Raw genomic sequence first — 13998 nt, forward strand, 5'->3', positions numbered from 1 at the left:
CGAAGAAAAAGCGAAATCTACGTGGATCTCAACGTCAAGGAAGTACCTTATTGTTTTTATAGGGAAGGGGAAAGCTCGTGATGTAGTGGGAAGGTGATAAAAAAGAAGGGGAGGGATTACTGAGGGAAATGGAAGGAAAAAAGGAAGGGGAGGACTTGGTTCAGGAGGCCAGGCGTCTTGTAAACAAGAGAAGGACCAAGGATGATTTTGGTGATGATGGGACTAACAAAAATGTAAAGATTAGAAATATAGATAAGAGCAGCACAATGGAAGGTGAAGATAATAATTTCCAGGGATTTAATGAGGGGGGGGGGGATACCAACCTCCCCCGATTAGCAAGAATAGAGGAAAAACTTGAAAAAAATGACCAAACATTGGGAAAATAGGTTTGGTAACAGCAAAGATTGCCAAGAGAGTTGAAAAATTGGAAGAACTAGAGAAGGTGAACAAAAACTTAACCAAAGAAATAGAAGAATTAAAAAGACAGTTAAAAGAAGTAAAAGAGGAGAATGAGGAATTAAAGATGAATAATAAAGACAATAAAGAGGCCATAGCAAAAGAAGCACAGGGTTGGAAAAAAATCCAAGAAAATAGTAAAGTTGCATTTACTGACATAATTAAACAGCAAATGAAAGAAACTGAAGACTCAGTTATTAAAGTGATGAGACAGAAGGAGAATATAGTAAGAGACTTAGCAGATAAAAAGAAATGTATAATTATATTAGGAATGGAAGAGAAATATAACCTAAATAGAACCACAAGAATCAATGAGGAAAAAGAAAAAGTAAGTAGTTTACTAGAATTAGTTCAGGAAGATGAACCTGAAATCATGAAACAAATTGAAGAGATGTTTAGACTTGGAAAGAATAGTACAGATACGACCAGACCAATTAAGATTAAATTCAGGTCACAAACGACGGCAGAGAATATCTTAGCAAAAACAGGGAAACTAGCAGCAAGTGAACAATAAAAACAGGTATGGATAAAAAGAGAAATGAATAAAGAGGAAAGAGAGGAGGAAAAAATGAAAAGACAACAAGCTAAGGAAAAAAATGAGAACAGAACAGTCAGAAAAAGAGAAATTCTATTGGAGAGTAGTGAATATGAAAGTAAGGAAATACGACATACTAGAGAAAAACAAAAGAGAAACGGAGAATACAATAGAAGTGGCAGAAAATTTAAAGTGTCTTACACAAATATAGATGGATTAATAACAGGATTGAATGAGCTGAATGATTATCTGAAGGAAAAAGAACCGGACATAATGGGAATTGTAGAAACGAAATTAAAAGGTCCACTACCACCCAACAGTGTAGGACATGATGCATATAATTATTGGATTAGAAACAGAGAGACAAAACAAGGGGGTGGAGTTGTTCCTGACTAAGAAGGATATCAATGTGAGGTGTGTCACATATGGAAAGAATACAGTAGAGATGATTATGATCGAAGTGGAAGACAGAGATAAAAAGAGCAGAAAGTTTGTGATAAATTATGTGCCTCCAAAAACAGCCTTGTGGGAAGAGAGTGAACATAAAAATATGTTAGAAATCACAAGGATAACATTAAATACGATAATGGAAGATGGAGGAAGAATAGTTATGATGGGCGACTTTAATTGCAAAGAAGTCTGCTGGGAAGAGATGACAGTAAAGGGTGGAGACAGCTCATGGGGAAATGTTCTACTCGAGATGATTATACTACCACCCAACAGTGTAGGACATGATGCATATAATTATTGGATTAGAAACAGAGACACAAAACAAGGGGGTGTTGTTCCTGACTAAGAAGGATATCAATGTGAGGTGTGTCACATATGGAAAGAATACAGTAGAGATGATTATGATCGAAGTGGAAGACAGAGATAAAAAGAGCAGAAAGTTTGTGATAAATTATGTGCCTCCAAAAACAGCCTTGTGGGAAGAGAGTGAACATAAAAATATGTTAGAAATCACAAGGATAACATTAAATACGATAATGGAAGATGGAGGAAGAATAGTTATGATGGGCGACTTTAATTGCAAAGAAGTCTGCTGGGAAGAGATGACAGTAAAGGGTGGAGACAGCTCATGGGGAAATGTTCTACTCGAGATGATTATTGACCATACAATGACACAGTGGATACAGGAGAACACTAGGTATAGAAATGAAGAACCATTGAGACTAGACCTAATAATCACATCTGAACCTAGAATAGTGGAAAAGATTGAATATAAAACACCAATAAGTAAAAATGACCACATATTGATTGAACTGGAACTAAATGAGGAAAAATACATGAAAAGAAATTAACAATATAGAAAAGGAAGAATGATGTATGAAAAAACAAACTTTGATCAAATAAGAGAATTCTTTCAAAAAGAAAACTGGGAAAGAATATACAAAGAAGAAACAGCAGTGGAAGAGAAATGGAATATTTTGACAATAATTTATAAAAAAGGAGTGGAAAAGTATGTCCCAAGACATAAAAAAGAAAAAGAATATGTTAAGTGCTGGTACAACAAAAGTTGTAGGGAGTTAAAAGACAAAAGGGATAAAGCTTGGACCAAATTGAAGAAAGACAAAAGACCTGAAAAATGGAAAATATATACTTGTTATAGAAATGAATATGTACAAGTGTGCAGAGAGGAAAAGAGAAAATATGAAAAAGATGTCATAGAAAATATGAAAAAGATGTCATAGAAAAATGTAAAGATCAACCAAAATTATTTAACAGATTTGTAAACAACAAACTGAAAAACAAACAAGATTTGGAGAAATTAAGACAAGGAGGAGTTGAATACACAGAGAAAATAGAAATGGCAGAAATTATGAACAAGGGAGAACATACAACCTGAAGAGATCGAATGGAAAGAGAAAGTCCCCCTATGAAAGAAATACAAGTAACAAAGAATGAAATAATGAAACACTTGAGTAATCTTTATGTCAGAAAATCACATGGACCAGATGAAATAGCAAACTGGATTTTGAAAGAATGCAGGAATGAACTGGCAGACAAAATACATAGAATAATAAACAGTTCCTTGAAAGAAGGAAAAGTTCCACAAGATTGGAAAAAAAGCAAATATAGTACCTATATATAAAGGGGGAAATAAAGAAGACCCTACCAACTATAGACCAGTCTCTCTAACAAATGCAATAGCAAAAATTTGTGAAAGAATTGTCAAAAATAGATGGATAAAATATTTAGAAAAAAAAAAAAAACGTGCTGAATCCAAGGCAATTTGGATTCAGACAAGGACAATTGTGTTGGTGTGGAGGAGAATTGTATTTTGTTGTTTTGTTATTTATTGTATTATTTATATTATGCTATTATGTAATACAATGTGTTTTGTAATTATGTAAGATATCGCAGATGCGATGCGCGCCTTTTGTTTTTGGCGCGAATGGGAGAACGTGCCGTGAGTATCTAAGAAGCCGTGTAAGCAGGCACACGCAATTGTGATTGTATAAGTTTGTGTGTATCTAAATATAATATACCACTTTTAATTTTTTGTGCACTCATTAGCCACCCCGATACATTAAATGGTGACAGCGGTGTAAATCTTGTGCCCAGAACAAAGGTTCTACGAGCACTGCTCCCATCTTAGAGTACCCTACTCCTTCTCGCCCTTTTCAGACTGTGGCTATAGACCTTTTGCAACTGCCTCGTAGCACGCAGGGCTCTGTGTATGTCCTTGTGTGCGTGGACCACTTTAGTCGTTTTGTGGTCTTAGCTCCCTTACGTAACAAATCTGCACCAGTTGTAGCACATGCTTGAGTTTCCCATGTGTTGTGTCCATACACCACTCCTTCGGTGCTCCTTAGTGATAATGGGACTGAATTTAGGAATGAGGTTTTGGCAGGTATTTGTGAACGTTATGGTATCAAACAGACATTCGTGACTGCTTATCATCCAGCGTCCAATGGTCTTGTGGAGAGGACGAACAGGAAATTTTTAGAGATTCTACGTCACCTTGCTAGTAATTTTCATGAGTCTTGGAAGGATTGGCTTCCCCATGTTAGTGCTTGTATCAATAGCACCATTAATGTTTCCATGGGCAAAACGCCTCATTATGTTATCTTTGGAGTTGAGAAAAGGCTCCCATATGATGTGCTTGACAGCCCTGCTCGTCCCCTCTATGGTAAACTACATAGTCATATGCTGCATGCTATTTATACTTCTGTTAGGGATAAACTGGATGTTTCAAAGGCAGACATGTTGAAACAATAACATGCTCATGCAACACCTGTGACCATCAGTGTTGGTGATCATGTTTTCAAAAGCATGCCTGATCGCCAGTCAAAATTAAATTGTAAATTTGAGGGCCCCCTTTTGGTGACTGAACGCCTACATCCTAACAAGTTCAGGATTTTTGACCCCTCTACAGGCCTTAGCGAGCTTTCACATGCTGATAGGCTCAAGAAGACTCAAGTGCCTATCCCTACCTTTACCCGGCCTCCTCCTGGGCCCACACCAAGAACTGTGCCTTGTTTAGCTACCCCTCATTGTTATGACCTTAGGTCAAAGGGTCCTGTAATTACCTGAATTTTCATTGTGTACTGTTATGTGTTCTTGTGATGTTTCCCATTTATGTATTCTTGTGATGTTTCCCAATTATGTACTCTTGTGATGTTTCCCATTTATGTATTCTTGTAATGTTTCCCATTTATGTATTCTTGTATTGTATTTTGTCGTGTTTAGATATTAAGTATCATGTCCCTGACGTCTGGCAATTGCTGTATTTTGTCTTTTTGTTAACTGGCGCCAGTCTTATGTTCCTTTTTGTGTTGTCTGTATTGTCTTTATGTCCTCATATATGTATGTGTTTATTTAATGTATTTGGGTGTGCTATTATATCCTTTTGTCCCACACTTCTGTCTGCCACTGTGTGTTTGTGGTATGTATGTGGCTTGTCTTTGGGTCATTTGGATTCTCCTTGCCTCGGTCAGTTTTTCTCTTGTTTGCTCGGTGAGGGCACCGAATGGCGTGGGCCGAGCGATGTGTTGGTGTGGAGGAGAATTGTATTTTGTTTTGTTATTTATTGTATTATTTATATTATGCTATTATGTAATACAATGTGTTTTGTAATTATGTAAGATATTGCAGATGCGATGCGCGCCTTTTGTTTTGGCGCGAATGTAAGCAGGCGCATGCAATTGTGATTGTATAAGTTTGTGTGTATCTAAATATAATATACCACTTTTAATTTTTTGCGCACTCATTAGCCACCCCGATACACGATCATGGATCACCAATTTAATATGTTTCTATTCAAGGCTAATAGATATAATACAAGAAAGAGATGGATGGGCTGATTGTGCATTTCTAGACCTAAAAAAAGCTTTTGACAAAGTACCACATAAGAAGTTGCTTAAGAAATTAGAAACCAAAGGAGGAATACAGGGCAAACTGCTTAAATGGATGGAAGACTTTTTGCAAGAAAGAAAAATAAGAGTAGTGATAACACTGATAAGAGACAAACATTCAAATTGGGATGAAGTAATAAGTGGTGTTCCACAAGGAACAGTTTTTGCCCCAATAATGTTTGCTATATATATTAATGATATGGATGAAGAAATTGAAAGTTATATGAGCTTCTTTGCAGATGATGCAAAACTATTAAAAAAAAGTGAACACGGAAGAAGATTGTGAATCACTACAGAGTGATCTAAATAAAGTCTGGGAATGGAGTAGGAAGTGGGAGATGGAGTTCAATACTAAAAAATGTAGTATAATGGAATTTGGAAAAAGCAAAAACAGAATAACAGGATCATATAAATTGGGAGAAGGAATAAAAAAAGTTGAAAATGAGAAGGACCTGGGAGTCACTGTTATGAATAATATGTCACCTGAGAAACAAATAAGATTTTTGGTGAAACTTATAATTTAATAAGAACAATCAAAGTGGCATTTACATACCTGGATGAAGAAATGGTGAAGAAAATACTAATCACTCTGATAAGACCAAGATTAGAATATGCAGCAACGATGTGGTCACCAAGTACAAAAAAAAATGTATAAAAAAAACTTGAAAGAATACAAAGAGCAATTACAAAATTGGCACCAACACTCTCAAAACTATCATATGAAGATAGACTAGCAAAACTTGAACTACAGACACTAGAGCAAAGAAGAGAAAGAGAAGATTTGATAGCTATTTACAGAATCATGAAAGGCATAGAAATTATTGATAGAGAGGACCTAATAAAATGGGATGATAGAAGTACAAGAGGACACGGAAAGAAAATCATGAAAGAGAGCTATAGAAGAGATCTGAAAAAGAACATCTTTCCTCACAGAGTAATAGACAGTTGGAACAAGTTAAATGAGAAAGTAGTGTGTGCAAAAACAATACATGAATTTAAAAATAGTTTAGATAAAATGAGATATGAAGACGGGACACCATGAGCATAGGTCCACTTCCCGTAAAATACAACTAGGTAAATACACACATTTCCCCCAACCTGACAACATGGTCTCCTAAAAGCTTTATATAAATAACTGTGTTGGGGACTTTTTTTTCCTCTGGCCTAAGGGGAAGGATCCATGGTGCCTGTCACCCAATGAATAAAAAACAGTCTGGCCTCAGAACACAAGGGAAGAGGTTGTCAGCTCACCTAATGTGAAAATCTGTGGAGAAACCAATCAAAGATGACTGGCCTGGTCCAGCCGCTAGGATGCACATTCATGCATGAATAGGTTTTAAAGAAGGCTGCAGGAAAAACTATCTATGACATTATCCATCCAATTCAGGGATTCCCAACTGGTGGGTCACGACCCCCCCCCCCATGAAGCCTTGGCAAGAGGGTCGCAAATGTGCCAGAAGTTGCTTTGGATAATGCTGATTTCAACTCGTCAATTAAAAGTTTTTGTGTTCATACATATATATTGTTTTTGCTTCAATGCAGAAAAAACACATAGCGGTCCAATATCATTCGATAACATTGTATGCATGCCTGTTAGTGCAAGTCCCTATATGAATGTGTCTGTACAGTACTAGCGAGTATGTGTGTCTACATGCGAGTTTATACATATGTATGTATGCTTGAGTGTCTGTTCAGCTGTGATTCACCTTGGTCTTCAGAACACATGTTGGACTCGTGATCAACAGCTTTTTCCCTCCCAGAAGAGAGCTCGTATGACCGATCTACGGGTAATGCTTTGACCTTACACGCACACACACCCCCAACTCCCCGCCCACGAGAGTTGGAGTAACGACTTGAAGCGCAGTGATACTGAAATTATTTTCAGCCCTGGGCAGGATTCAAACCTGGACCGCCATAATGACAGTCTGGGACTCTACTAACTGCGCTTCAGTATGTGTGTGTTCAGTCAGTTAAAGCTGTATAGTGTTTAGTGTGTGTGTGTGTGTGTGCGCTTGCTGTCAACACATGACACTGCCCATCACTGATTGGCCAGTGAAGAATCATGTGATTGGGGTGTGGGGCCAGAGGAAATGCATGGGGCATAAGGTAGTGATAAGTTGTGTGTTTCATTGGTACAGCACAGGTGAAATGTGTTTAGCAAGCATGTTGAGGTGGTATACAAGATTTTGTTTGATGGCATACTGGTATTTTTATTGGTATCCTGTCTTTTGTATTCTTAGTGTGATGCAATCTATTCATAGACTTATATCCATGGCTAAATGGTGCAGATACTCAGACTGCTACCTCAGTATTGGCTTCACCACAGTACTCACCAACAATGGCAGCGAGAGACCACTGTGTGTTTTGTGCCATGCTGTCCTGAGTGTAGAGTCAATGAAACCATCAAAACTCAAGTGTCATCTTGGGATGAAACATCCAGAACACCCAAAGAAAAATTTAGATTTCTTTAAATAGCATGAATGGTGCTTCAAAAATCAGACCCAAGGCCAGTGGGTCATTTCAGCAGCAGAGTGTAGCAATAGTGGAGGCCTCCTTTGAGGTTGCATTGAAAATTGCTAAACAAAAAACACCTCACACAATTGGAGAAACACTTATCAAACCCTGTATATTGAAAGCAGTAAATCTTATCCTTGGAGAAGCCAGTGCAAAGATGAAGCAAATAGCCCTGTCAAATAATACTATACAGGGACACATTTGTAAAATGTCTATGGATGTGAAGGACCAGGTTCTGTCCAAAATCAAATCCTCTCCGTTGTTCTTTCAATTCGATGAATCAACAGATCCGAGTTCATGTTCTCAGTTGCTTGTCTTTGTGAGAAACATTCATTCAGGTGACATTAAAGATGAATTATTATTCTGTAATGAACTTGAAACCACAAGAGCTCATGTGATGGAAAAAGTTCAAATTTCTTCCATGAGGAAGGCCTTCAATGGGAAAACGTGTATGGGGCTTGTACAGATGGAGCACCATCTATGCTGGGATCAAGGTCAGGATTCCAGTCGAGAGTGAAGAAGTTAGCACCTCAAGCCAAGGGCATCCACTGCATGATCCATCTGTTATGCTCTCGCCCAGTAACACTCCCTGCCTCTCAGCAGGAAGTTCTTGATTCTGTAATAAAAATTGTGAATTATGTAAAGACTACAGCATACAACGCTTGGCTATTTAAAGAACTGTACAAAAACATAAATGCTGACCATGAAGTCCTTCATTTCTATATGGCAGTACGCTGGTTATCAAAAGGAAACGTTAATCGTATCTGAGATGAAAGATGAAATAAAATCATTCCTGGAGGTTCAAGAAAAGAGAGATCTTGTGGCTCACTTTGAAGATGAAGCATGGAATAAAAGGCTTGCATACCTTGCCGACATTTTCAAACAATTGAATAAGCTAAATTTGAAGCTTTAAGGAAGGGAAACTAATATTCTCCTTTTTCATAACAGTCTCTGGGCCTTTGTTTTCAAACTGGAGAACTGGCGTCTGAAAACCAATCTTGGAAACATTGTTATGTTCAAAAAACTTTGTGCAGTGATGGATGAGTCTCAGATCCACTTGGATCAGTTCCTCAATGATGAGATTACTGAACATCTTCAGTCTACAGAGGGAGTTCAAGCGATACTTCCCTGAGCTAACAGAGGAACAGGAGACCCTGGTAAGGAACTCATTTTGTAATGCACTTAATGTATCCAGCATCCTTGATGAATTCCTAGATCTAAGGAACAAATCTTCAGCTCATAATCTCTTCAAGGAGAAATCGGTGACTCAGTTCTGGTGCACTATGTACCAGTCACTCCAAAGTCAGCATGACAGCCTTATGTGTCCTGATTCCATTTGCTTCTACCTACCTGTGTAAGGCAGGTTTTTCAACTTTTGTCAATATAAAAATGAAGAACAGGAACAGATTGGATGTCAGGGATGACATGAGACTGGCTGTAAGAAATGCTTGACCATGAATTTCAAGGCTTGCTGCTCAAATGCAACATCAGGTATCCCACTAGGTAGGTTTGATAGCTATTTAAAACTATGTATGTTGATAATATTGCACTAACAAATATCCTCTTTTTATGATATTCTGTTGTGATTTAGTTTGCCAATAAATAATTCCAGAATTAGTGAGTAATTTTTTAGGTTTGATAGCTGTGGTAAACTATGTATGTTGATAATATTGCAAGAATAATTATCCTCTTTTTGGGAATTAAGGTTTGATCAATACTGTCATTTCGTTTGCCAATAAATAATTACAGAATTATTGAACAAGTTTTTAGGTTTGATAGCTGTGGAAAACTATGTAGATAATATTGCACGAGTAATTATTCTCTTTTTGGGAGTTATTTGATCAATTTAGTTTGCCAATATTTACATAATTTAGTTATTTTGATTCAAACTTACATTCCTTTTAAGGACAGACATCCCCCAAATCAGGCTCGCCAAAACCTGAAAATGTATAGCTAAAAAGAGACAGGCTTATAAGAAATATAAGTGCTCGGGTGCATCTAATGACTATGTAAGTTATGTATCAATACAGAGAGATTTAAAAAAGACAATAAGAAAAAGAAAACGAAAATACGAAATGAACATCACTGATAAATCCAAAGAGAATCCCAAAGAATTCTATAGTTACATTAGAGATAAAAAGGTTGTTAGGAATCACATTGGTCCACTATTATCTGCTGACGGTCAACTTGAATATTCAAATGAAGGAATGTGTAATATCTTAAACAATTATTTTAGCTCGGTATTCGTAAACGAAACACCTCAAAGTGAATTCCTAACTGAAACCTGTGAAAAGTCTAGGGTAAACTTACTCACTACAGTAAATATAACAAAAGAAAAAATTAAAAGGTGTATAGACAAACTCAAAGTTAATAAAACACCAGGGCCTGACGGTTGGCATCCAAGAATTTTAAAGGAAATGAAAAATGAGATTGTTGTTCCATTAGAAATTATTTTCAAGAAATCCATCATATCCGGAGATGTCCCAAGAGAATGGAAGCTAGATAACGTTACTCCCATATTCAAAAAAGGTGACAAAAAGAAACCAAATAACTATAGGCCTATAAGTTTGACTTCAATCTTAGGAAAAATAATGGAAACTATCATCAGAGATGCTATCGAACATCATTTAGAAAGTAACCGTTTGATAAATGATAGCCAGCATGGTTTCAGATGGAAACGTTCTTGCGTGACTAACTTACTCGAATTCTACAACACAGTTATATCGAATTATGACAAAAGAAACAATATAGATTTAATATATCTAGGCTTTGCAAAAGCTTTTGATACCGTCCCACATGAAAGACTACTTACTAAATTAGCTTTGCATGGAATAAGTGGTAGCCTATTTGGTTGGACTAGTAATTGGTTGAATGGTCTAAAACAGAGTTGTTTTAAATGGAAAAACTTCTGGATAGAAAAGTGTTGCAAGTGGAGTTCCTCAGGGTTCCGTTCTTGGGTCACTTCTATTCATAGTATATATAAATGATATAGACCATGGACTAAAATCTACTGTTTCCAAATTTGCTGATGATACAAAACTGTGCGGAGTGGCAAATGATCACTCAAACCAATTAGTTATTCAAGAAGATTTAGATATATTACAGCAATGGTCTGAAAAGTGGCTAATGAAATTTAACACAAGTAAATGCAAGGTAATGCACATAGGTAAAAATAATGGTAAGTACGATTACAAGTTATTTGGAAATTCGTTAACAAAAGTGGATAGTGAAAAAGATCTCAGCGTAATTATCAGTAACGACCTCAAATCATCCAAACGGTGTATTTCAGCCTCTGAGAAAGCAAATAAGATTCTGGGACTGATTGCACGATCTTTTGATTTCAAAAGTCCATCACTCATTAACAAGCTATATAAATCGTTAGTTCATCCACATTTGGAATATGCTGTTTCCGTATGGTCACCGAATCTCATTAAAGACATTGAGACTGGAAAAAGTACAACGGCGAGCCACAAAACTGATTCCAAACATCAAAAATAAATCATACGAAAATCAACTAAAACACATGAATCTGTTTTCCCTAAAAAAGCGTAGACTTGATACAGCGTGACTTGATACAGGTCTTAAGATTTTAAAGGGAATTGACAACATCAAAAGTGACAAAATTTTCACATTGAATGAGAATCAGACAAGAAACAATGGTCTCAAACTGTCCGGAAATTGATTCAATTTGGAAGTAGGTAGAAACAACTTTGCCAACCGTGTAGTTAATGAATGGAATAAACTTCCTGCACAGGTAGTGGAATGTAGTTCAGTTCGAAGCTTTAAGAATCATTTAGATAAATGCCTAAGTAAGATGCTGTAATGATTATAATTTATCTTATATTATTTGTTTTTGTTTTGTTATCATTTGTCTGTGATTTTCACTTATTATTAGTTATATGTCAATTTATTGTTATTTACTATTTACCTGTTTGTTTATTATTTAACTATACCTATGCATTTATTTATGTATTTTATTTGTTATTTACATTATTATAGTTTTTTTTTATTGTTTTATTATTATGATTTTTTTTCTGCATCCGACCTAGATATGGACCAAAAGGTCTACTGTCGGCATGCTCCGCCTTTGTAATCCTTTTTAAAGGACCTTTTCTTTCTCTCTCATTAACAAAAATAAAGTGTAAATAAAGCTGCTGATAGTAGGGGGTCACATGGGTTTCAAACTTTTGGATAAGGGGACGCGAGTGCAAAAATGCTGGGAACCACTGACCTAAATCTTGAAAGACTGCCTCTATCTGATACATGGGTAAATTTTAGAAGTGTAGCCTATGCTATATAGCAATAGAAAATTAAACATTAAATTTGTAAATTATAATACATCAATGTACTATACATTTTTCTTGGTGGAAATCATTAATAGAAAAATTTACTAAAAGCAACATTCAAACTAATGTAACTGCTGCGACTGCTTGAAATGCAATTTTTGTTTTGGTAGTTGCAGAGATCAAAGAAATTAAAGTATGATAAATTTGACTATTCTAACCTACCTAACCTGCATTTTTGTAATGCAGTACCAGTAATTCTAGAGGTTATCAGGTTTGATTTCTGCTATGAAAAGTATACATTAAGTTGTATTATAATTATTAATTATAATTTACAAAATTATTTAATTTTTAATTCCTATATTGCTTAGGTGTGCACTTCTAAAAATACTGATACCTATTCTTAGCCAATTTGTGTGATACCTTAAGAATAATTATTCCATAATGTTAAGCTCAGCCTAGTACTTAGTAAACATCACCTATATACTAGACTAGTCTAGTGTAGTCTTCGTCTTTGACTTGGTCCTTCCAAGCTGGATGACATTTTTTTTTTTTATTCTTTCTTGTCACATCAGCTGAAATGTCTGACTTTAGTACTGCCCAATTCTATAACATTACAACCCAAAACTAAAGTTCTACATTCACAGCAAGACAATTTGCTCATACAATGTTTGTTGTCTTTTTTTTTAAATTTATGCTGCAAGGAAATCAAGACTAGAAGGAAACAATAAAATTACAAGGAGTATGCCCTTTACACACATCTAGAAACATATATCTACACAAAGTCTAGCGTGACACGTTTGTAATACATATCAAGTTTTGTTTCATCGTCACGAGACTTCAACCTAAATACGAACTTGGCATCCCAACCAAACGTAAACAAATGCTTAGAGTTAGTGATAAAAATGGGACATTTCCACAAACTTCCGATAACTTTTAACGTAGAAATTAATAGCATTGTTAAAGTATCAAAGTATATTTAGAATATAACTAAAACTGATAAACGAATCTCTTATGGAGTTGTCATCATTCATAATGGGTGGAACAAATCAAAACAATTTGGCTTCACTTGCGGCCAACTTCAACTTGTCGAATGAGACAACAGACATTAATCTAAGTTATACTACGTAAGAATGAACAGAAGTCACATTTCTAATTAAAACCCCGAAAAAAACGATATTACTTTATTTCAATTAAAATTCATGCCAACGGGGAAACTGTCAAAACGAAATATATATAATATATATATATATACTCACCACTCCAAATACTCAGTTTGAGTTTACTGCTGTCAAAATTATCCACATATGTTCCCAAGATATTATTTAAAACTTCCGATATTATTCCCTCAAACATCTTGGCTTAGCTGTCGAGCATTTATTTATACATCATCCACTGTTCTAACGTCTCGGACGACAACTGGTAGCGCACTTCCTTTCTCTGATTGTTGACTACAGCAACTGCAAGTTGACGCAACAGTGACTAATCAGAATATCCTGCGCAAGACAATATGTAGAAAAATGTGAAGAACATTAATTATAACGATTAATGTTTCACAATTTCTATTTTTACTTTCATACTGCTTCCAATGCCATTGAATGTAATATTTCTTGCATTTCCAAAAGGGACCCCAAAGAGCGCATGCGCAAGTCAAAATAAGCACGAGCGGTGTGTTTAAGATGAATCATAGATATATTTTGCATAAAATCTGTAACAGTCAGGCCCGTGCAAAGGGGGGAAGGTGGGGGTGCCCGAGCACCTGCTCCTTTGCGCTGTGCTCCAAAAGTGCCCTTCTCAAAAATATGTGAAAATGAATGAAAAATTATTTCTCACGGGCTTTTTCCATTTTTTT

General features: G+C 36.0%; 2 protein-coding genes across 12 annotated transcripts in view; one reads left to right on the top strand and one right to left on the bottom strand.

The window, feature by feature from the left end:
• The window catches only part of Vps13 (vacuolar protein sorting 13C), a 1483510-nt gene extending 1469890 nt beyond the window's left edge, over positions 1 to 13620 (bottom strand). For 9 of the 11 annotated variants that reach the window (XM_076210284.1, XM_076210280.1, XM_076210283.1 and 6 more), the window contains exon 1: positions 13406 to 13620. In XM_076210284.1, the coding sequence (XP_076066399.1) occupies positions 13406 to 13502 (97 nt within the window). In that variant the 5' untranslated portion in view covers positions 13503 to 13620. The remainder of the gene's footprint in view (positions 1 to 13405) is intronic. The other 2 variants (XM_076210286.1, XM_076210287.1) reach the window with 2 other exon arrangements.
• Positions 7375 to 8380, top strand: LOC143039916 (protein FAM200C-like). The gene is given in 2 exon segments (XM_076210289.1): positions 7375 to 7850; positions 7852 to 8380. Coding segments are annotated over 2 exon segments (1005 nt in total).
• Positions 13621 to 13998: the final 378 nt, after the last annotated feature.

The sequence above is a fragment of the Oratosquilla oratoria genome, chromosome 27 (genome assembly GCF_046742065.1).
Source record: "Oratosquilla oratoria isolate Oo_2021 chromosome 27, ASM4674206v1, whole genome shotgun sequence".
NCBI classification, from domain to species: Eukaryota; Metazoa; Arthropoda; class Malacostraca; order Stomatopoda; family Squillidae; genus Oratosquilla; species Oratosquilla oratoria.